Genomic DNA, 25,941 nt, shown 5'->3' with positions numbered 1-25,941 from the left:
CTGTGTTTGTATAATTTTGGTCTCTTGATCATCCCCAGTCTTAATCGCTCCACCATTGGTGTTTGTGCCTTCAACTGCCTAGACACTAAGCCCTGGAATTCCCTCTCTACACCTCTCTGCCTCTCCTCTTTGTTTTCTTCCTTTAAGACATTCCTTAAAATCTCTGACCAAGATTTTTGTCGACTGACCAAGAGTTCCTTATGTGGCTTGGTGTCATATTTTGTTTTATAATTCTCCTGTGAGGAGTCACTGTGTTTTATTATGTTAAAAGCTCTATATAAATATTTATTATTCTTGTATGCTGATTCTTTGAATACAAACGCACTTGTGATTATAATTTTAGTGAAACTCTGGATGACGATAAAGGGAACATTTCTTGTTTTTAATGTGATTGTCAAATGTGTGTAATCAGTCTTTCAACCAGATAACTATACCCTTGGCAAGGGAATTCAATTCACCAGCCTATACATGTTTTCGAAGTTCTGAATGCTCCCTTTAAGTAAAATATAACATTCTTGTCAGGATGTGTTGACTTAATTAATGGCCAATTTTATTTAGCTGTCAATTAACGTTTGAACAAGCTAGCCAACACGAGAATGGCATTTGATTATTTACACATTTGATTCAATTCATATCCTGCCATATAGAAGATTGAGAACAATCCCAATATAATGCAATAAACAGTGGCTGAAATGTTTTAATTATGTTGGTATGGTAATTGATGTATGTTGGCTAGTAGCCTAACATTCATTATGCAATGTGAAGTTGTACCATTATAAATTACAAAACAAAAAACAGAATTACCTGGAAAAACTCTGTTTTTACCATTATAAATTACTTTGTTTCAATGGCAGTAAATGTTTTGATAACTAGAGGAAGCTGTTTCTTTACTACAGCTCTTCATAACTCATAGAATAGTTAATATCTAAATACTTTTAACTAATTTATAATGCTGCTGTGATTATGTCAGAATATCTAAGCCCTGTGTGTAGTGTACTGTCCTAAGTTGTTTTTCCTTTCTGTCACACCATTTCCACCACACTGCTTTATGTAGCTTTCCTGTCAAAATTGAATCCTATAATCCCTCTAATTGAATCCTATGAACTTTGTCTCCAAGGTGGGCAGTACTGGTGTACAGTTGCCTCCACTACCTCTCAACCGTCTTTGATATGTGGTGCTATTGTTCGTAGTGACATCTGTCTCAAAGCTGGCAAAATCAATGTCTTGCTCAACATTGCTTCCCTCTCTTCCTGCTGCTGGCCACTAAAATCCCCAACCTCAAAGTCTCTGGGCCCTGTCTGACTATTCAATGTTCTGAAAAAACTTGGTAGAGGGAAGCAGCTTAAATTTCTTTCAATGCTTTTAAAACCCTCCTCACGGTTTGAAAACACGGAAAGAACTTGAAGCCAATTCTTGTAACAGCTGGGAATGAGGCTTTTTTCACTGACTGTGAGGTGGGTTGGCAGGATCCCAATAGAATCTCTCCAAACTTAACTTCTTTTTAAATACATATTTTTTTTAATAACTAGGTTTTTCCCAGCTAAGTGCTCATTCCGATTACATTTGGTATCATTCTTGTTGCTCCACTCCTAGGTGATTTTTGTGATGGGAGCAGAATTGAGTATGGTATCCCAAATGTGATTTAATCTATGCCCAGTAAAGTTTTAGTATAGGGACTCGTACTGTTCTGGATACATACCCAACCTCTTTTAATTGCTTTGTCATCTATTCTCAGTATATTCCTTTCAGCTCTAGAATTACTTGTTTTTATTGTTCTCAAAACAGAAAATGCTATATAATTAGCTGTTTCTTAATGCACAGCTAGATTTGAAAAATATGCTGGTTTCATACTGGGCAAAAGGTAGTTAAACTATTTTAAAATTAATTTTCCAGTTTTACCATGAACATGAATAGTAATGCTGAACTTATAGGGGAACTTTCATGAAAGCAAAATATTGTGGATGCTAGAAATATGAAATAAAAACACAATTTTCTGGAATGTAAGAGAGCCTTCAACTGTTTTGGTGAATTTTGCATTCATTGATAAGCTTTATGGCAATGCTAATACCAATCCAAACCACCCACTATATATCATCTTGAGGGGAGGTGGAAGAGACGGTTGTTACTTTTGTTAATGGAACCCTTAAACAAAAATGGCAATCATTGCTCACATCAATCACTCCTCCCAGGCACATACGAAGCAGTTAAATGTAATGTCAAGAATATGCTACTCAACTATATGACTTCACATGAACTTATGGGACTATTTCAATGTCTATTTTCTGTTTCTTTTTGAGACTATGACTAAGATAGTGAATTTATGATGTGGACGGTGCTGCGTAATCATGGCATGATACCTGTCTACTTTTTTGTTTTGTAAAATGTACAAAATGCTTATTTGGGCTGAAATGCCAGTCAGTTCCTTTTTAAAATGGTTTCTTAATGCATGATGATATGAATAATGAATAATTTTGGATAACACAGCAACTAGCAAATATAACATTTTTTGAGGAAGGAGCTTGGTTTTCTTCTCATTTTCCTCACCAAGTACCATTCCTCAGTTCAGCATCAGTGACCAACCATTGCTGCTTTTTAACTAGATTCCAGAAAGTTTGTGACTTGTCCACTATTATTCACCTTTATCACTGTCACCTTCACATCCTTACAGTGAAATATTCCTCCTGCAGGTGTAACTAAGACTTAAAAACTTCACTAGTTGGGGAATTATGGATATGAATATGTGCCCATCCATTCTGCAGCACAACACGTTGGAGTATCAACTTAGCATTCACTTGGACAGATTTGTTTTAATAGCTTTCACATTGCAATGATGAAGATAAAGATGTTTGCTTTCGCTGATGATTGCATCATGTTCTGTGCAATTTACAATTCCTCAGATATTGAGATAAGTGTACATATGCAGCAAGATCTGGACAACATTCAAACTTAGGCTGATATGTGGCATGAATGTCACTTAAGTGCCAGGCAATAAGCATCGCCAACAAAAGAGAATATAATCAAATAAAAGCAAAGTACTGCAGATGCTGGAAAGCTGAAATAAAAACAGAAAATGCTGGAAAAGCTCAGCAGGTCTGACAGCATCTGTGGAGAAAGAAACAGAGTTAACTTTTCAAGTCCGTATGACCCTTATTCAGAGAATATAATCATCTCCTCTTGACATTCAGTGGCATTACAATCACTGAATTCCCCGCTATCAATATCCTGGGGGTTACCATTGACCAGAAACTAAACTGGATCAGCCATATAAATACATGGCTACAAGAGCAGATCAGAGACTGGAAATTCTGAGGTCAGTAACTCACCTCCTGATTCCCCAAAGTCTGCTCACCATCTACAAGGAGTGTGATGGAATACTCTCTATTTGCCTGGATGAGTGCAGCTCCAACAACACTCAAGCTTGATACCATCCAGGACAAAGCAGCCCACTTGATCGGCACACCATCCACAACCTAAACATTCACTTCCTCTGCCACAGATGTCCAGTGGCAGCAGTGTGTACTATATATGAGAAGCACTGCATCAACTCACCAATACTCCCTTGACAGCACCTTCCAAACCTCTACTAACTAAAAGGGCAAGAGCAGCAGACGCATTGAAGCATAACCACCTGCAGACTCACCTCCAGCCCACACACCATCTTGAAACTATATCGCTGTTCCTTCACTGTAGCTGGATCAAAATCGTGGAATTCTCTTCCGAACAGTAATGTGGGTGCAGCTACACTCATGGACTACAGCGGTTTAAGAAGGCAGCTCGCCACCATCTTCTGGAGGGCAATTAGGGATGGGCAATAAATGCTAGCCCTGTCTCATCCCATGAAAGGAAAAAAAACTGGCATGAACATTTATTCTGAAAACCATAAACGCATCTTTACAAGATTTACAAAATTTATTGTGCTGTATAGGGAATAGAAAAAATTGTTAGCACTAATAATATACCATGGAGTTATACTTGTATATACAAATTAGACACACAACTGATTAAAACTACTTATTGTAAAATTTGGAGATTATAATCATGAACAGTGAGGAAATGTGATTGTAATGGATTAAATATGCAACTGAGTGGAATATAGACTTTTTAACAGAAGCTTGTACCTTTTTATTTTTGATTAATAGTTTAGGCACTGCTATTAAGCATCCTGGTGACTAATGTGAGAGCAAAAATTGGGGATTTGTGTTTTGTCGTTTTTTTTATTATTCTTTAGGAAGAAAAATAGAAGAAGTGACAATTATAGTTGAGGCCACCCACATTAAAGCACTTTACAAAATAATATAATGGGATACTTCACAAAACAATATCATTCAGGCTGTCTAAACCATAGTTGTATTAAATTTACCTTTCAAAGTTTTACTATTTTAGAGGAATAGTGTGATTTAATTATCTATTGTATTACTAAACTCTCATAGCTTTGTCATTTTAGAGTCCGGAGATTTTCTTTTAAATTCAGTACGCCATTTATTTTGGCTGTGATTTAGTGACATTTTCCTCCATTGACTTGAAAAATCAAGTGTTTCCTATTTTGTTTTGTACTTTTCACCTGCTTCTCACTGTAAATCACTGAGACGTCAAGTGTAGTGATTAATTAGGCTGCATGTGCAAGTGCTTTTTGTCACCTGTCAAGTTGTAAAGAAGATGCATTATTGGAGACTGAGATGCCTTTTAGTTCACTGAATTTCTCAGTGGACATGCAGAGCAGCTTAACCACATTATCTGCTTTGTTTTTAGTGCTTTCAGGTGCAGGCTCAAATTCTTTAAGTTTGTAAAGACTGAAAACTAAACAGTTCATTTGAACAAACTGAGAATTGACTTTGTTTCGTATCAGTAAGCATTTATTTTTTTGAATTAGAATGAAATCATTAGCACTAATTGTTGCACTGGCATGTATCACTATCTTGAACTACAATTATATTTTCTCAGATTTAATTGATTGACTTTTAGTTAATAACTAAATCACTTAAAGTATGAAATGTCAAAACTTTAAATGCAATATAAACTTTGAACATAGTTGCATCCTACAGACCTGGATATAATGTAGCGCAGACACAGCCATGCTAAAAATATTTGCGTACTCCTTCTCCAAGCATTGTGCACTCAAAATTGTCTAGTGACTTCATAAAACATGCAAATAAATTTAATGTTTATACATTTAACAGAGCTCTAAAGTTAGATGGTGGCAGTATTACAATACAGAAGATTTAATTTTGAAATCAATCATAAAAATATAGAGGGGAAAGAAGCACTATTAAGGTGATTGATATCAGTGTTAGGAAACCGAATATTATTTTCCTTTTTGGGGTTACCTAACTGGTCATTTTCCGACTTTGGTTTCTGGACAAGAAGTCGCATCCACTAGAAAATTTGAATTTGAGTGCTCATTTTTGGATGACTTTCCAACTGTTTAAAATTATCATAACATTTTCCACAGCATGCACTGAATACGCATGGTCAAACACTGACTCCTCACTAAAATGTAAAGCTATAAAATTACCTGTCCAAATTTGAGGTAGAATGCATTCAAATCTCATTTGACCAAGTAAAGTTATCTGTACAATGTCAGAATAACATTTTTTTTTCTCACTTTCTTTCCTACAGCAGCCATCTCTATGGTCACTGAGTGAGATTCTTGAGTTAAGTCTAATTGTTCAAATCTGTGTTCCCAAACTTACTTCCCATATGACCTTCATAGCTGGCAATGAGAGATGACTTCCCATTAATGTCACCTGGATTGAAATGAGGACAATGTACTGTGATAGCCTTGTGATATTTTTAAATGTATAGAATCATAACCATAGAATGGTTACAACATAAAAGGATGCCATTTGGTCTGTTGTGCCTGTGCTGGATTTCTGCAAGAGCAACTCTGCTAGTTCTACTCCCTCACCCTTTCGCCATAGCCCTGCTAATTTTTTCTCTATATATAATTATCCATTTCCCTTTTGAAAGCCATGATTGAAACTGCCTCCACTATACTCTTGGACAGTGCATTCCAGATCCAACCACTTGCTGTGTAAATAGCTTTTTACTCATGTTGCCTCTGGTCCTTTTGCCAATCATCTTAAAATGGTGTCCCATGGTTCTCGACCCTTAAGCTAATGGGAACAGTTTTTCCCTATCTACTCTGTCTAGAGCCTTCCCTCATGATTTTGAACATCTCTATCAAATCTCCTCTCAACCTTCTCTTCTCTAAGGAGAATAACCCCGGCTTTGCCAATCCATTCACGTAACTGAAGTCTCTCGTTCCCGGAACCTTCTCCAATGCTTTCACACCCTTCCTAAAGCGTAGTGCCAAAAATTGAACACAATACTCCAGTTGAGGCCAAATCAGTGTTTTATAAAGGTTTACCATAGAACCTTCTTGCTTTTATACTCTGTCTATTTAGCCCAGGGTCCTGTATGCATTATTAAGCGCTTTCTCAACCAGCCCTGCCACCTTGAATGATTTGTGCACATATACCCCCAGGTCTCTCTGCTCTTGTGCCCCTTTTAAAATTGTATCCTAATTTCAAATTGCCTTTCCTCATTCCTTCCACTAAAATATATCACTTCACACTTTAAATTTCATAAGATCATGAGATCATATGAAATAGGAGCTGAAATAGGCCACTTGGCCTGCCCACCCATTCACTAAGATCATGGCTGACCTGATTGCAGTCTTAACTTCATTCTTCTCCCAAACCCCATGACCCTTAACTCCTTTGTCCATCAACAATTTGTCTAACTCAACCTTGAATATATTCAATGACCCAGCCTCCACTGCTTTCTGGCAGAAAATTCCAAAGACTAATGACCCTTTTCTCAGAAATTCCTCCTCATCTCCATCTTAAATAGGAAACCCCTCATTTTTAAATTGTCCCCTAATTCTAGATTTCCATCCTCTCAGCATCTACCCTGTCAAGCCCCCTCAATAAGATCATCACTCATTCTTCTAAACTTTAAATTAGTATAAGCCCAATCTGCTCAATCTTTCCTCATAAGACAAACTCCTTATCCCACAAATCAACCTAGTGAACCTTCTCTGAACTGCTTCCAATGCAAGTACAGTAAAATCTTTGCAATGCGGAATGCATGGGAAATGGGGTGTGCCGGTTAAGCAAAAATTCTGGTTAGCGGAGAATTCCATTCACCAACAGAGTACAGCACAATACTTGTAGCATGAACTAATGTGCAAGTATTCAGGAAGTAAAGAACAGTATTCTCTTTACTTCTAATCTTCAACAGTACATTAAAACATAAAGTATAAAATACAGGTTCTGGATAACTTCATAATTGCTTCAAGTTGTTATAGTGATGATTCATATTAGGGGAACATCAGAATTTGCAGTTAGTAGAAAATTCTGTTTGGTAGTGTGCTGGATAACAGAGTTTATTGTATTTATCTGCTTAAGTAAGGAGACCAAAACTGCACACTGTACTCCAGGTGCGGTGTCGGTAATGCCCCGTATGGTTGCGGCAAGACTTCCCTACTTTTATACTCCATTCCTCTTGCAATAAAGGCCAACATTCCATTTGCCTTCCTAATTACTTGCTGTAACTGCACACTAACTTTTTGTGATTCATATACAAGGACACCTAGATCCCTCCATCCTATTGTATTCTGCAGTGTCTCTCCGTTAAGTAATATTTTGCTTTTCTAGTCAACTTGCCAAAGTGGTAAACCTCACATTTCCCCACATTATAATCCATCTACCAATTTTTTGTCCATTCACATATCTATATCCTTTTGCAGACTCTTTGTATCCTTTTCACAGCTTGCTTTTCTACCTATCTTTGTATCATCAGCAAACTTAGGTACAATATAGTCGTTTCCTTTATTCAAGTTATTAATGTAGATGGTAAATAGTTGAGGCCACAGCACTGATCCCTGTGGCATTCCTAGTTACAGTTTGTCAACCTGAAAATGATCCATTTATCTCGACACTCTGTTCCCTGTTAATTATCCAGTCCTCTACCCATTCTAATATATCACCGCCAACACCATGAGCTCTTATTTTGTATAGTAATATTTGATGTGGCATTTAACCAAATGCATTTTGGAAATTCAAATGCATTACACCTAGTGGTTCTCCTTTATCGACCCTGCTTGTTAAATCCTCAAAGAACTCTAATAAATTTGTCAAACATGATTTCCCTTTTGCAAAACCATGCTGACTCTGCCTGATTTGTATTATGATTTTCTAAATGCCTGTTACTACCTTCTTAATAATGGATTCCAGCATTTTTCCAATGACAAATGTTCGACTGACTGGCTGATAATTCCCTGCTTTCTGTCTCCCTCCTTTCTTGATGTGATGCATTTGTGGCTTTCCAATCCGCTGAGAATTTTCCAGAATCTAGGGAATTTTGGAAGATTACAACCAATACTTTCACTATCTCTGCAGCAATTTCTTTTAAGATAGCAAAATACTGTGGATGCTGGAAATCTGAAACAAAAACAAAAATAGCTGGAAAAACTCAGCCGGTCTGACAGCATCTGTGGAGAGGCATACAGTTAACGTTTCGAGTCCGTATGACTCTTCATCAGAACTAAGGAAAAATAGAAATGAGGTGAAATATAAGCTGGTTGAGGGGGGTGGGACAGGTAGAGCTGGTTAGAGGGTCAGTGATAGGTGGAGGCAAAGAAGAGATTGCCAAAGATGCCATAGACAAAAGGACAAATGGGTGTTGATGGTGGTGATATTAGCTAAGAATGTGCTAATGATGACATTAAGGGTAGAAAGCAGGACGGGCAAGTGACAGATAACCCTAGTGGGGGTGGGGTGGCGGGGGGAAGGGATCAAAATAGGCTAAAAAGTGGAGATAAAACAATGGGTGGAAATAAATTTAAAAATAATGGAAATAGGTGGGAAAAGAAAAATATATTTTAAAAATGATAAATTATTGGAAAAAGGGGGTGGGGATGGAGGAGAGAGTTCATGATCTGAAGTTGTTGAACTCAATGTTAAGTCCAGAAGGCTGTAAAGTGCCTAATCGGAAGATGAGGTGCTGTTCCTCCAGTTTGCGTTGAGCTTCACTGGAACATTGCAGCAGGCCAAGGATGGACATGCGGGCATGAGAGCAGGGTGGTGTGTTGAAATGGCATTTCTTTTAAGACCCCAGGGTGTAGGCCATCAAGTCCATGGACTTGTCAGCCTTTAGTCCTATTATTTTTCCTAGTACTACTTCTCTAGTGATCATGATTTGTTTTAAGTTCCTCTACCCCTTTTGCCCCGCTTTTCTACTATTTGAGATGTTTGTGTCTTCTACTGTGAGGACAGATACAAAATGCTTGTTCAAAGTCTTTTGCCATTTCCTTGTTTCCCACTATTAATTCTCCAGTCTCACATTCTAAGGGACCAAAGCTCACTTTAGCTACTCTTTTCCTTTTTATATACATGTAGCTTTTATTGTATATTTTTATATTTGCTAATTTCCTCATACTCCAGTTTCCCCCCCTTTATTATTTTTTAGTCACCCTTTGCTAGGTTCTAAACCTTTTCTAATCTTCTGGCCTACGACTAATCTTTGCAGCATTGTACATCTTTTCTTTTAATTTAATACCATCCTAAATTTCTTAGTTAGCCATAGATGGTGCATCTTTCTCATATTTTGTCAATGGAATATGTTTTTGTTGAGAGTTATGAAATATCTCCTTAAATGTTTGCCACTGCATCTCTACCATCTTCCCTTTAAACTTACTTTCCAATTCCACTGTAGTCAATTCTATCTTCATACCCTTGTAATTGCCTTTATTAAAGTTTAAAACACTAGTTTCAGACTCAAATTTCGCACCATCAAACAGAATGTGAAATTCTATCATGTTATGATCACTCTTACCTAGAGGATCCTTTATAATGAAATCATTTATTAATCCGGTCTCATTACACATTACCAGGTCTAAACTAGCCTGTTCTGTGGTTGGTTCTAGAACCATTTATTTTAAGAAACTGTCCTAAGTACATGCTATGAACTCACTCTCCAGGTTATGTTTGCCAACTTGATTTGTCCAACCTATATGAAGATTAAAATCAACCACAATTGTTGCTGTACCTTTCTTACAAGCCCCTATTATTTCTTATTTTGTACTCTGTCTGACAATGTAGCCACTGTCAGGGACCCTATAAAGCACTCCCACCTCTTTACTATTTCTTACCTCCACCCAAACTGATTCCACATTTTGATCCATTGAGCCAAGATCAATTCTCATGATTACTGATCTCGTCCTTGATTAACAGAGCTACCCCACCACCTTTTCCTGCTTATCCTTCCGAAATGTCAAATATCCTTGAATATTTAGGTCCCCAGCTGTGGCCACTTTGCAACCATATCTAATGACTATTAAATCATTCTCGTTTATTTCTGTTTGTGCTGTCAATCCATCCATCTTGTTATGAATGCTGTGTGCGTTCAGCTAAAGAGCCTTTAATTCTGTCTTTTTACCAATTTTCCCAACTCTTGATCTTAATTGCTGGTGCACTCTTATTTTTGTACACTCTGCCCCTTCCTGTCACAATCTGGTTATTATTACCCGTATTGCTACCCTGCACTATTGCCTTGTCCCTTCTGTTTAACTTTCCAAATCTCCCCACATGTGAACCCTCCCTCTCATTATTTAGTTTAAAGCACTCTCTACAGCCCTAGTTATACAGTTTTCCAAGACACTGGTCTCAGTGCAGCTCAGGTGAAGACCACCTCAACAGTACAGCTGTCTCTTTCCCTAGTACTGGTGCCAGTGTGCCATGAATTGAAACCCATTTCTCCCAAACCAATCTTTGAGCCACACATTCAACTCACTGATCTTATTTAGCTTAGCCAATTATTACCTTTGTGGTTCTACTTTTTAAATTTAGTCCCTAGCTGCTCATGCTCCCTCAGCAGAACCTCTTTCTTAGTCTGACCTATGTTGTTGGAACCCATGTGGCCCATGATGACTGGATCCTTCCCCTCCCACTCCAGGCTCCTCTCCAGCCCTCTTGCTATCACCACTTGAGCTGTCTGACTGCCAAGTAATAACAGAATATTTGTGCAATTTGTAAAGTGTTTCTCTCTTGAAAAACATCCATGTTAGGGGTAATGTTGTACTTCAAACTCTGCTAAAGTAATTTAAATGGGGTTAAGTGATCTTCCTTGATATCTCACTGAAAATTCCCAATGCGTAGCTGCTGCTTACAGATAAGTAAGTCCCACATTCATCCCCTCTGCTGAGTTATCTGATGTCAGTCATACAAATAGTAAGGCCACTACAATCCACCTCTATGCCTGCCCGGTATCCAGTGACCTCTTTTAAAATTGTGGACGTGTTGTGATCTGGTGGAATTAGATTGGGCTTTGCTGACAACCTGGGAAAAATATCAGAGGGCTACCAATGTTTGCAAATAAACCAATGCTTTTTGAAGGGAAAGAAATAGCATAAAATTACAAGGAAAATTTAGATTCAGTGATGTGTCTACACTTCAGGAATATTTAGGTACTATTTGAAAGTGCAGAAATGCATCACTATTTCCGATTTGCTGATAGTAAAGAGACAGATCAAATTTTTTGGCAGATTATACTCTGATCATTAATCTCCCAGTGTTTTATCTTAGTTGAAGCTTTAGTTTGATAGAATGTGTGTTGGTAAGTTTGCAAGAAACAGAACCTTAGGAAATTTGAAAAACTTCCTTTATTTAAAGCCTGACATTGAAATTTGTGCAGCTTCTGGTATTGAGGCTGAGCAGTTTTTCGGCTTGTGTTCAGAGTTTTTGTTCCAGCCTATAATGTGATTGCACCCAGTAGTTCCATTGGTACTTGCTTTGTTAAGAAGTACAACTCCTGTAGAATGCAGCCAGCCAGCATTGAAAAAAAACAGAAATGAAGTATATCCTGTACTTAATGTCGATGCTAAAGGGATATTGGGGAGTAAAATCTGTAGTTTTGTATTAGTGTCACCTTCGGATCAGCAGCGGGTGGGCAGGCAGATGCCAGTTTGAAGTAGAAGAACGTAGTCCGTCTTTTTCCATTGATAAAGTAGCCTTTCAGAGTCAATGAGCTCTGTCAATGCAAGCTTGTCAAGGCTACAACTTCATAGACCTGAGAGGCGGTTTGAGAGGTCAGGCCTTTTCAAATTCGCTGTGATGCAAATGAACTTTGCTGCTTAAACAACTATTGGAATTTTTATGTCCGCTCCTTGTCTGTTTCACAAAGTCATTGACGAGACATTCAGTGCTTTTTAAATTGGGGTAGCATTGTGATAAAGACCAAGTACAGATTTACGGAGGGCTGAAAGCAGTTAGATCATGTTCTTTTCATGGTACCATTAGAATCAAATCGATTTCCCTCAAGCCTTCAGAATAGCAAATTTTAACAAAGCTTTGAGGCTAGACAAGGGCCAAAATGACTGAACTGAATGTTAATTACACTCCACAAACTTATTTTCTTTTTATTTCAGATTGACTAGCAACTAAAATTAAAAAGTGTAACGATAAACTGCTGCATTGTTTACATGCAAAGGAGGTCAGACTGAGGATGTATAGGTGCTATTATGGTGTTCACAAAATAAGATTGGGCAGCATTAGCAAAGTTTAGATTTTAAATATATCTATCAAACTTTTTTCATCCAAAAGTATAACTTCTGCCCTGTTGCTTCTATATTATATTTGTGTAGCTGACAGATATCCAGCAATAAATACCAGTAGTATTATTAGTAAAGAAAAAGTCTACATCTGGATGGCTGATGTAACCGTTAAGTAGGGAGTTAAACCTCCCCCAAGGGTATTTTTGTTTTTTAAAAAATATCTGCTGTTCTAATTTTTAAAATGTGATTGACTTGCCAAGTAAAGATCCCAGTAATCTGTGTATGTACCTACACTATAATCACAAAAATGGGATTTTATTACATTAGTTTTTTTTCTTTTTTGAATTCATGTTAAACTGGAACATAGCCTGTTTTAAGATTTTGATTTTCCACAATTCTGAGTAATGAATTCAATTTAAAAAAAACTTATGAAAATAATAGTGATACTTAGGCACCTAGTTATGTTCAGTTGTTTGTTTAAATGTATTATCTGATTGTAAATACACAAAATATTACAGATTGTTTATAGAAAACTTTCTACTATTAAGCATTTTGGCTGTTTACAAGACATTTCACTGCACTCAGTAGAAATGTTAGTTATCAATATATTATATTTTTTCAGGTTCCAGTTGTGAAATCAAACTGGTAATATTCTTTAAAACAAGCAACTTATTACATCAGTAGCAACTTTTGTGTAGGTTAGAATTTCATCTCAAAAATGTAGCTTTACAGCTAAGATATTTTAAAATGCAATTGGCAAAATTATTTACTTTTCTGGCTTAGATGCTACAGGTTTGACTCTTGCCTCATTTAAATGAACAAGAATGGTTAGCACACCAATAAAGCTGTGCTGAGCACTTCTGGGTTGACTAACATCAGCCTTTAAAGGAAAATTATTCTTTGCAAATTTCCATGGGAATATCTGTTACCCAGTTATATACCTTGATAAGTTATAACTTTTCTTAATTAACACCGTAAAGCTTGAGTTGTAAGTTAGAACAGGAAAGGACAAATGTGTATCTCGTACCTGTTTTTACTTTGTTTTCTGACATCCTTTTAACAGTGATGTACTTGGGTTTGTGAGCAGCAGCTGCATCAGTGGTGCAGTTGAACTGCAGGGCAATGTTTAATGGCTTTTCTGCACCTGCAGCTTTAGAATCTTATTTTGACACCTGGCTTCATCACTTATTTACCCTTCCCCCTTCCTTTTTAAAAAGGACAATTTTTCTCTGCTATCTTAGTCCAATTCCTGTTGATATATAGATATGTTAGTGATATGAAAGGGGTAATCAGTAGGGATTCTTTTGTCCCTCTTGCTCTATTAGAATCAATATCGTCAGCGTTACATGTTCTATCTTTGATTCAAACAAAACATGAACTAGCTTCCAGTCATGGGCATCCCTGAAGAAGTTGCATAGTAAACCATTCTTTTTACTTTGCACAATTTAAACTAGATGAAGGAACGTGAAATAAAGGACTGTGTTTTAAGAAATAAGGCTTTAAGCAAATAGTAAAATACATTTCACTACCTGATGGTTTTATTTTACTATATTGGGGAAAACAGAATTTAAGCACAGAAATAAACAATATATTCTGCCAAACTTCAAGTAATGATGTAGTTCTCAATTTTATGTATTTGGATTAAATCTAATTACTGACCATTCTTTACAATTTATGGGTAATAACTGGAGCGAGAAGTTGAATCACTAATAGGTACAAATTGTGATAAAGCAATCCTTTTTTAAATCTTAAACCTCATTATTTTGCTCAAGTTGATACATTTCAGAAGTAGTGCAATGTGATCTTTTAATAAAGATATAACATTAATTTCATGTTGAGCCGAGCCTTTGATTTGATTTGTGATATGAGTTACTATAACAAATATATCGATTGTGCAAGCCCTCCTTAATATTCTAGTTATGTAGATTTTGACGGTAAGTTTCTTGTATACATTTTACCATTTGCTTATACACATCTGCATTTAATATTTGTTGCATGCATAATTTGGATGGCCTTTTATTAACCAATGTGATATTAAAATTAATTACTTTATAATAGTAATAACTTTCTCTTTTGTCATAACTAAAAACCTTTTAAAAGGTTGTTGGTTTGGAAATAGGGGTGGGGGGCACACGGGGAATGAGTACCATTTTTAGTTACTGTTTAACACTAAAGGTGCTTTGGCAGAACACAGCCTGTGGCATAGGACCACCCTGTATTCAGTCACTGTCCCCACACCTCTCTGCCTCTTCCATTCACACAAGCAGCTGCACTGCAAAGTTTTTCAGAAGCCAGTCAAGAGTAAAATTCTACCTCATTTGTCTTCCAGACACGAAGATCGATCGAGAAGTTATTAGAATGGGAAAACAATAGGTTATACCACAAGGTGAGTGCCGCAGGGAGCAACTTTAGCATGGGGTTCAGACCATTGGGGTCTGAATTGCACAGTATGGAAACAGATGCTTTTGTTGGTAGAAAAATATGAAAGATGGATAAATGGGTTTGTCTGGATGTAGGAATAAAATGGAAGTCATTTTTCTTCCTTTTTTCCATTTCTTTTCCAGCTGTGCTTGCACTGGAGACTAAGCAAAAGGAAATGTGAAACCAATAACATGATGGAATATGTAAGTTAAAGGGCTGTTTTGTTACTTTCTCTATTAAATGATCATTTATTTTGCTTCTGATCTTATTCTTTCAGCAGTTATTAATCAGAAAGGTGTCAGCCTACTTAGTCGCTTGAGTGGAAAAATTTATCACGGTCCACAGATGCACATATTCACGTGCAAGGCAGATTTATAAAGTTATGAATGGCCTGAAAACAAGGCTTGCACTGTGCTCTGAAAATAATAAATTAATTGCAGAATGAATTAACTGCGATGTATTAAGGGGATTGGTGTGTCCATCTAAGTTCATCACAAAAATGTTTAAGCCTGTTTTAGTTTAACTATGCAAAGTGAAATGGTAAGCTCTCTTCCAAACACACACTGCAATCTGAACAATAATCTAATGGAGAAGTAGTGGGTTCCATGAGAAGCAAGTAAAATCATTGTTGTGGTCAATGATTAAACAAAGCAACTATTTATTGAGCAGGTATCTCAAAGCAAGAGTCAAATTTGTGACCAAAACAAAATTATATGCATCCTTTTTGTTTTGGGTAATTTAATCTAGTACTGCGCCTATCTGTTTCTGAAATGCATTATGAATTAGTAAGCTCTTTGAGCATTTTGTAAAATTGGCATTGGCTCGTCAAAAACAGGGTAGCAGCTCACATTGTGACAGGTTAGTTGAAAAGAATTTGACTCCCACAGTTCCTCTAGCTACCAAATATTATTTGCATTAAGGTAAGACTTGCAACTTTTCTCACTATAACCCATTCATCAAGCCCCCATTGGAAGAAACGCATCACTTGATGTCAGTCTTATATGCCGGGTAATGATCTTGGTTTAGTATGGGAAGACTTGAGGAGGGGGTGACAGGAATGGAATATAGATCAAGGATAATTTGCTAACATTGAATACTGCAGATAGATGACCAATACTTAATGATGTTGTCTGCTGTCTAAATGCGATGCTGTTTAATTTTTTTTTAAAAAATAATGAAAGTAGAACCAAAGTGATCTGAGTTTGCACATAAATTGCGTTGTACCCACTGCATTTAAGTACAAGGTCAGACCTGTTTCTCTATTTTTCTCAATTTGACAGAAATTGTTTGGTTGCATCCTAACTTTTAATGGGCTATTTAATTTTAATTGAATTTTTTAAAAAAAATGTAGGATGGTTTTGACAGATTTTCCATATTCCTCCTCTGCATTCTATGGAAACTTTGGCTTGTGAAAGCCGTTAGATTTTAGTAACAGTTTCACTCCTTGTTTTGCTGTTAGAAAATATTCATTTCAAACTTTGTTTCCTTGTGGAATTTCACAAATGTTAGTTAACTTCTACTTAATGTCTTATTTAAATATCTGCTTTTCTCATCACCTTTCTTCTGTTAACCTTATTGAAAACCCTATTTGAAACCAAAGTCTACAAGATAACAAAAGCCTTTCAAAATGCTTTTTTGTGTGGAACAGCACCCATTCGCTGAATTGGTTGCTATAGATTATTTGTAACATCAGCAACTATATCAAACATGTTGATTTATGAGAATGTGAAAGGCACGTGAAGAGTTTTTTGTAATGCAAAGGAGGGAGGACCTGAGTGAGTTGTTAAAGGTTTTTCTCTTCTTAGATAGCAACGTCATGTCCCTAGTCCCCAAACAAGAAAGTGTTTGAATTAAGATTCATTCTTTGCTGGTACGAGCTGTTTTGTTCATAGTTGCAGCTAAAGAGTAGCTAGCAACCTGTGTATATAAATCCTAAACTGATTTTAAATGTAAAAAAATTGAAGATAAGCTAGCACCAATGTTACATATTAATTTAAAATTATTTTTAGAAAATAAATGGGAATGATTTCTAATTAATAATAAATGGAAGATAGCAGTAACAACAAAATAACAAAACTCATAATTTTGATTCTGCAGTTAAGAAAAATTGTAACCCTGATTTTTAGTTTTATTGAAAAATCATTCTGAAGTTATCAGAGTGCATTATGTTTCACTTACATTAGAGACTACTCAGCAACACCCCCCCCTCCCCCCCCACCCCGCCCCCCAACTTGGTCAGCTGTGCCCCCGACCAAATGGAGTTCTGCCTCAAGTGTTTTTCTTTGCTCAAGCAGATGCACAGCACCAAACATAAATGGCTACTGCCAGTGAAGATGGGTCATAGACTCGAAACGTTAACTCTGTTTCTCTCTCCACAGATGCTGTCAGATCTGCTGAGTTTTTCAAGCATTTCCTGTCTTTATTACTGCTGGTGGCACTGGGCATCACATATCTCTGTTTTTCTGGACATGCACAGCCTGCTTCAGCTACAGCAACAAAATCTTGCATTTACATAGTGCCTTTAACATAGCAATGTATCACAAAGGAGTCAGAAGTTCAATTCCAAGTAGGAATTGGGAGTTAGGAGGGGTGACTGAAGGTGTGGTTCAACAATCATAACCTTGTACAGCATAGGAGGAGGCCATTTAGATTATTGCCACCATGCCCCTCAAAAGTTCCATTTCCCTACTCTTCATGTTCTTTTAATTTTTCTTTTCCAAGTATTTATGCACTTCTCTTATTCACTTCACTTTTATTATGGATTGCACTTCTGCTGTTCCTAACAACTTTCTGCATTTTTAAAACATCTTCTCTGAATGTCTGCCTTCATTTTTTGGCTGTCTGAAATTTATGCCCTCTAGTTACTGAATCATCAACTCGTGAAAATAATCTTTCCCTACGTACATTAGGAAAAAAATCCTCATAACTTGGAATACTCTAGCAGATATCCTTTTAACCTTCACTGCGTAATGAAATTAAATGAAATACATTGAAAAGAACTGATGTTTTCTTTTCTTCTTATAATTAAAACCTCACCCTTAATATTCTGGTGAAGAAAGATACCCCCAAAATGGGACAAAGCATTCTAACTGCAGCCTGATTTGTGATTTGTTTAGGTTTAACTCTGCCTCTCTACTTTTGATACCTCCATTTGTAAAACTTAGGATCCCATAAGCTTTATCAATTTGACCATCCACTTTTAAAGATTGTGCATCCAAATCCTTCAGGCTCACTGCTCCCATAATTCTTTTGAAGGTTTACTCATTTTTCCTCCCAAAATCTATTGCTTACATTTCTCACCAATCTAATTTTGCCTCTTTCTGCCCAATCCACTAACTAACCTATTTGTTCTCTTGTAATCAATTACAGTCCTCTTCACCATTAACTGTAGTTTCTATTTTTGTGATGTCTGCAAATTTTGATAGCCTGTCCATATAACCTATTGTCCCAGCCCTGGGAGACGGCACTCCTTAAATCCCTTTGGTCTGAAAAACATCCACTAACCACCAGTCTATCTTCTAAACAAATTACCTATCCATGCTAGCGCATGCTCTTAATATATTCAATTTTATTAACAAACCTTCTATGTAGCACCTTATAAAAATCAATATACTTGAAAGCTATTCATTTTTCTGTCAGTGGACTCTTATTTCCTCAATTAACTATTGAATTTAGTGGACATGACTTCCCTTTGTAAAATTAACCTAGCTTGCCTTAATTAGTTTTGTCTTTCAAATTGAGTATTAATTTTGTCACACATGATGGCCCGTCTCCACTTAACCACCAACTAAATTCAGATGATTGGCTTAGCTTAACCCTTTTTGAATAAAGGTAACACTGTAGTTCTTTTGCATATTTAGCTTAATTAAAGAAGCAACCCTTCAGTCCCCTAGTATAATTTACATATTTAAGGTGGATTTTTAAAAATTATGATCAGAACCTTAGCTATTTCCTCTCAAACTTCCCTCATTTTCTGCAATACATGCCATTAGGGCCATAATTCTCTTTCACTTCACAATTCAGAAGCTGTTTGAACTTCTTCATGTAATTAAAATTAAACACAGCTCCCAACTCGTTAGTTTTGATTAATGAACATTTCCAAAGATGTCAGGTTCATGGTGTGAAATCTCTTCAGAACATAGCAAAAAAATTATTCAAAATGGCCATTGATTGGCTTTGTTGCAAAGTAATATAATCAAAATAAATAAGAATTGTGTTAAAACACACAGTTTCTTAATTGTTACACAACTTCTTTCTATTTATATTAGCCAAGTGTTTGTGCAGTGCTAATGATAGTGTGAGGATATTATAATCTGTTGGCCATTGTTAGTCACATGCTGGGAGCATAGTTGACTAATGACCTTCAAGTTAAAGGAAGGACAAACTAAATGGTTTCAAAATTTGCGGGATGTTTGTTGGTTGTCATTCCTCGTTCAGTCTTATTAAAGCATTGCTGGGAATAAACTGTTAAGAGGTTGTACATTTTTTGTAATCATTTTGTTTTTAATTACTTCTTTCTTAGGTCATCTTAATAGAGTTTTTACCGAAGACACCAATATTTCGACCAGACTAGCAACAGATTTTGTTTTCAGAGACTTGTTCAAGTGCATTGTCCTTCCAATGGTGCCTTGCTTGGTACTCCTAGTGAAGATTGTCAGCCTCACAGATTCTTAAAGCTATAATTGAGTTGTTCATTCCTGTCTATCCATACTTTTCTGCTCAAGTTAATTGTTTTGTATTTCTCATAACTTACATTCCAAACTTTCCTTCTCTCGATTGTTCACTAGATGCATTTATCTTGTCATTCCTTTTATTTGGATCTCACCACCCTCTTCCAAGATGCTTCTAATAGTCATCTTGCCCTCTCCTTTTAATGCTTCTTGATACCGATTTCCTTCTGCACAGCTTTCACAACACTCAGTAAAATTGCCTAAAATGGTTCTATGGTTACTAAAATAATCAATTTGGTGGTAATGCCTGTGAATCACCCCACATTTTTCTAGGAGGTTTTTGATAATGGATTAAAATTAATAGCTGGATTTTTTAGAAGAATCAACTTTTCTGCATGTTCCATTCTCCACCCAATACCCGAAGAGCAAACAGAAGTAGTTTCCCTGCGCTGTATTGTTTCTTGTCTCGTTTTAATATACTATTTTTTTCTTTCTGTCCTTTTAAATTTGAACTTGAGATCTACTGTGCACATATTCAGAAACACATACTACTGTGGCTATAGAAGTCACAATATTCATATGAAGAAAACGGAGTGAAGAAATCATGTCAACTGGCTCTGCCTACGTCCTGAATATTGAACTCAAAACAATTGGAATAAAATACCTTGAATTAATACTGTAGCAAAATCAAATGAAGGATTTTGCATGCATTGTATGATCATTTGGAGCCAGGACCTTGAAAAATGCAACAGGAAAATGGATACTTTGTTCAGGTAGCTGCCATAAATTATGGCTTTTATGACTTCTGTTACTTTATTTGTTTACTTTTTTCTGCATAATTTAGATTTACATATAGATGTGTTGATTTTTTTGCCCTGTACAGATGTTAACAAATAGTTCATTATTCAGACTTATGTATATTGTATAGATTTTTGGGTCAGGTCATTTTTTTTTAATATTCTGCACCTCAGATAGTGGAACCTGTCAGTGTATTCAAAGAGGTGCTGCTTTCCATTTAGTATTTCACTGAATATTACCAAGACTTATGGTGCAGGTTAATATTTTTATATTTTTAGCTTTTTTAATTATAGCTTTGCTCGGATTTTTAGAAAGTCGGTTATTTTACGGAAGTTGGTCCCCAGTGTTTAAAGGGTCAGTTTTTACTGTTAAATAAAATGTCTGAAACATTAGGAATCATATAAAATTAAATTCCCATATATTGTTAGCACCTTTGGCTGCTGTTGAAAAACTATACATAATTACCTATTTCTTGCATTTGTTCCCAGTATCCCAAAATGATGATCAGTTTGCGAAATAAGATTGAATGATCAAATTTGATCAGATGTGTGTGATTATCGAATTCATCCATAACTTCTGAATTACAAAAAAAGCTACATAATTGACTTGAGATTTTTGCTGTGCATAATGATGTATTACTGTCCTAGTCAGTATGCATGCATACTAACCTGATACCCAGATCCGAGGCACAGGGTGGGGGAAAAGATGGAGAATTCACTGAACCTTTCTTTTCATTCTGGATAACAAAACACCTCATTCTGCTGTGATAGAGAGGAAAAGATGTTTTTTTGTGTAAATGTTACAATAATCTGAAAGACCAAAGTTAATGATAATTTTGTTTGATAAATAGCAGTTTGGTAATTTATCTGATTCATTCTCTCTATAGTGAAGCATGTCATCCATTTATTGTCTCCCATGAAACAGTCAATTAATTAATTAATCGTGTAGCCATTCTATAAGCAATAATGCTTCTGTTGAAGTTTGGTCTGTCAACAGCTGTTCACCTTGTATGATTGTATGCATATTCAGGTGTTATGTTTGCTATGTTTTTATTGCATTTATGTCTATTTGTGCTCGTTATTTACTTCAAATTCACTTAGATTATGTGGCTGCAAGTGACTCTTCTAAGGGCAATGTACACAGAAAGCAATTTCCTACAGATGGATAAATGAGAATGAGTTGTTTCAGAAATAAAAGACACTGGTCAGAAATATTTAACACTGAAACACTAATGCTAATTTATCTTAAATATGATTGTAGATTTCTTGTGATTCCATCAAAGCAGTGGAATATACTTGTTCATTGGTTGGAAGTCCAGCACTGCCTGTCATATTTAAGTCAACTTTTGAGCAGGGATGAGTTTCACCAATTTATTTTTTTGTTGGCCTGTAGCCACCTCACGCAATGAATGTTAAACTTTGGAGAAGAACAAAATCATTACCTATCTAAACCTTGCTACAGACAACAATTTGCAGATATGGAGTGATCTGGGACCTGAACTAATCCATCATCTTGGCTGAGAAGGACTAAATGTTAATGATAAATGACACATGGAATAAGGTATAAAGGTGGTGATATTAAATGTTTTTCCTTTCACATTTCACCTCCAAACTAGTCCCAAACAACTGTTCCTGATAGTGTTCCAAACTTAGTCTATTAGCAGGTTTTCTTTATAAATGCCAGTTGCTGTTTGGCTAATTATGAGGCTCAGTTATCTTTAGAATTGGCCAAAATCCAGTGCTTTGCTAGGCATGATTAATTCAAAGTCTAGGAAACAATGGCTTTCTAGTTGTAGGTTAAACGTATTTGATCTTTACAGTGTAGGCTTTATATAACTGCAGCAAACTTTGAAAAATCTTACTGTACTGTAAATTTGGAATCTTTGGTGTGCAACTATTTTTTTGTTACAGTTTGTCAGGGAGCCTGACCCAAGACTGGAATTTTTGAAATTTGTTATAAATATTCACAAATATTAAAATATCAGCCTTGTATCATATCTTTTGTGAATTAAAACTATTTTCTTCATAGCAATCTAATCCAGATTTGTTTTAGAACATATGTATTCTTCAAAATTGTGGAAAATCATAATTTTAAAATTTTCAGTGAAATTCATTGTGTTTAGATATGAATGCAAAATTAACAGATGTAAAAGATACAAGTTGATGCTTTCTGAACAATTTAGCAATATGGGAAGGATTTCCACTGTGGTGTATTTTAGGAAATCATAAGTTGTTTACAAAGAACTAACGCAGATTTCATATGCAAGTGTACAAGAGAATTCTTTGCTGAAGAAGAGTCCCTATAAGAAATGTTTTCACTTGATGGTAGTCAATGGAAACACTTTACAAGATATTCACTGTGCATTTATTACTGAATCAATTATGTAATCAACAAAATGTGGTAGTAAACCAGTGCACTTGTACCAAAAATGCAACCTTCATAGTTTCTAACCAGGCAAATGGAATTTGCTTGAACCCAATTGACTTTTTTTATGATGGTAGAGAAGAAGGGAAGAAAAGAGAGAAGTTATATTTGAAGGAATTGAATGCTGTGATGGGGTTTACTGATTCTGTGAAAATATAGGAAAGGTGGGCCGTATTGTCCTAGTTCTCTCTCTTTATCTTTGTACCCATTGTTTAGTGTGTAAACTGATGCTTAATCCTTTGCTGAAATTCTTGGCTACATGATCTACACTTCTAGTTTCAACAACAAGATGGTCCCTTAACTCTTTGCCCACCTATGGAACTGGGTAAAGGATAAAGTTGAATGAGACCTAAAAGGCTGAGTAGACACCACCCACCAACAGCTGCATAATATCTTGGGAAAGCTTTTAAAAAAAAAAACCTAGACCGCTGATGGTGGAACCTGAGAAATTCCCTATTAATCCCTGCAGGCAACCAAAATGAGTTCCAGGAGATGATTTGGAGGAAAATGTGACTGGGCTAATTAGTAAGTTTGCAGACGACACTAAGGTTGGAGGAGTTGCAGATAGTGAAGAGGATTGTTAAAGGATACAACGGGATATAGGTCGGTTGGAGACATGGGCGGAGAAATGGCAGATGGAGTTTAATCCGGACAAATGCGAGGTAATGCATTTTGGAAGGTCTAATACAGGTAGGAATTATACAGTAAATGGCAGAACCCTTAAGTGCATCGACAGGTAGAGGGATCTGGGTGTACAGGTCCACAGGTCACTGAAAGTGGCAACACAGGTGGATAAGGTAGTCAGGAAGGCATATGGCATGCTTGCCTTCATCGGCAGGGGTATTGAGTATAAAAGCTGGGAAGTCATGCTGCAGCTGTATAGAACCTTGGTTAGGCCACACTTGGAATATTGCGTGCAATTCTGGTCGCCAAATTAACAGAAGGATATGGAGGCATTGGAGAGGGTGCAGAGGAGGTTTACCAGGATGCTGCCTGGTCTGGAGGTTATTAGCTATGAGGAGAGGTTGGAGAAACTCGGATTGTTCTCACTAGAGCGACAGAGATTGAGGGATGACTCGATAGAAGTTTACAAAATTATGAGTGGCATGGACAGAGTAGATAGTCAGAAGCTTTTTCCCAGGGTGGAAGAGTCAATTATTAGGGGACATAGATTTAAGGTGAGAGGAGAAAACTATAGAGATGTGCGGGGCAAGTTTTTTACGCAGAGGGTAGTGAGTGTCTGGAATTTGCTGCCAGAGGAGGTGGTGGAAGCAGGTACGATAGTGGTGTTTGAGGCAGCTTGACAAATACGTGAATAGGATGGGAATAGAGGGATACGGACCCCGGAAGTGCAAAATGTTTTAGTTGACGGGCAATTGGCGCAGGCTTGGAGGGCCGAAGGGCCTGTTCCTGTGCTGTACTTTTCTTTGTTCTTTGTTCTTTGAGACCATAGTGGCTATGATGCTTATCGTCTAATATTGTACCTATGCATTGTGATATCAGCCATATCAAAAATTTGTCCAGTTTCCTTTTGAATTATTGCAACAAATCTGCCCTCCATACACAAGCCAACAGTTTGTTGCAAAGGTCCATGGTCATTGGAAACAAACCGATCTCCTGACAGCTAACATAAGCCGAGCATGTGCTTGCTTCATTTCTGGCACGTGCCCCTAATTCAAATAGTCAAGCCATTTAGACATAGTTCAGTCCCTTCATTATATGAAAGCACAAATCACCCTGAAGTCTATAATTTTTAGGGTAACAAGATCCAACACATTTATTGTGGTAATTAAGAGCTTTTAAACTAGGCATCACTTTAATTGCCTGCCTCTGAAACTTTTCCAGAGTATTTATTTTACCCATTACCTGAAATGAACAAAACTGGGCACAGTATTCTAGATGAGGCCTAACTAATGTATTATAGTGCATTTTGTTCCATCTTTAGTAATTATAGTAGTGCATCATTTAAGAAGCTCCATAGCTGCTTTAAAAAAAAATTCATCCAGATGGGTAAGACATGACCACTTTTACCAGAAGCCATGTTTAGAGAACACCTGATAGAAGCCCTGATTTAAAATGGCAGCAAGTGAATTTTATGCACAAAACAGGTACCCAAGTTTCAGTATCTTAGTGCTCATTTTTTGGAGGTGAAACTGGTATTCCCAAATGGAAAGTTTTCCTCACTGTCTATGACCATTTGGACACTGCAGTGGTTATTAAAGAAGTTCCTAGATCAATGGATGAAGATAGACTGGTTGACTGTGTATACTTAGATTTTGAAAAAATACCACCCACTTTATAAGAGATAATTCTGTCAATTGATAGACAAATTTGATTATATAAGGAATTGGCTACATTTTCGTAGGCGGTAGGCTGTTTTTCAACATACTGATTCTGTATCGAGGTTGCATGAATCAGTGTTAGGATCATTGCTATTCACTATCTTTATTAATGAACTGGGAGAAGACAGCTACAGTCAGAAGGAGCACAACTTGTCATATGACCTTTTCAGCCTGTTTTGTCATTCAGTTGGATGATGGCTGGTCTTTGACTCCAACTCCTCTTTCCTGCCCTATCTCCATATCCCTTAATTCCCTAAGTGCCCAAAAATCTATCACAGCCTTGAGCATACTCAACAACTGAAGATCCACAGCCCTCTGGGGTAAAGAATTCCAAAGATTCACATTCCTCTGGGTAAAAATTGTTTTCCTCATCCCAGACTGAAATAGCCGACTCCTTATCCTGTGAGTCTAGCCATGTCAAATGGCCTCCCAGCATCTCTCTTGTCAAGCTCTCTTGGAACTATAGTTTAGAAGAATGACACATAATCTCATGGAAACATACCGAGAGTATAGACCCATTCTACTCAATCCCTCCTCATAGGACACCCTGTCATCCTGGGAATCAACTTATTGAACCTTGGTAGCACCACCTCTAAGGCACAATTTTTCTACCTTGGATATGGAGATCAACACTGTTCACATTAGTGCAGGTGTGATCTGACCAAAATACTGTACAATTACAGCTAGACTTACTTTCTTGTGTAAAAGCAAAAAACTGCGGATGCTGGAAATC

General features: G+C 36.7%; 1 protein-coding gene across 1 annotated transcript in view; it reads left to right on the top strand.

Moving 5' to 3' along the window:
• LOC144684276 (cysteine-rich hydrophobic domain-containing protein 2) overlaps positions 1–22,436 on the top strand; it is a 75,802-nt gene extending 53,366 nt beyond the window's left edge. Inside the window, exons 4-6 of the mRNA XM_078547910.1 lie at positions 14,883–14,939; positions 15,118–15,177; positions 19,497–22,436. Coding sequence (XP_078404036.1) covers positions 14,883–14,939; positions 15,118–15,177; positions 19,497–19,547 — 168 coding nt within the window. The 3' untranslated portion in view covers positions 19,548–22,436. The remainder of the gene's footprint in view (positions 1–14,882; positions 14,940–15,117; positions 15,178–19,496) is intronic.
• The last annotated feature ends 3,505 nt before the right edge of the window (positions 22,437–25,941 follow it).

This window comes from Cetorhinus maximus, chromosome 1, assembly GCF_964194155.1.
Source record: "Cetorhinus maximus chromosome 1, sCetMax3.hap1.1, whole genome shotgun sequence".
NCBI classification, from domain to species: Eukaryota; Metazoa; Chordata; class Chondrichthyes; order Lamniformes; family Cetorhinidae; genus Cetorhinus; species Cetorhinus maximus.
Note: the sequence above shows the minus strand (reverse complement) of the source record. Positions and strands in the feature narration are given on the sequence as shown.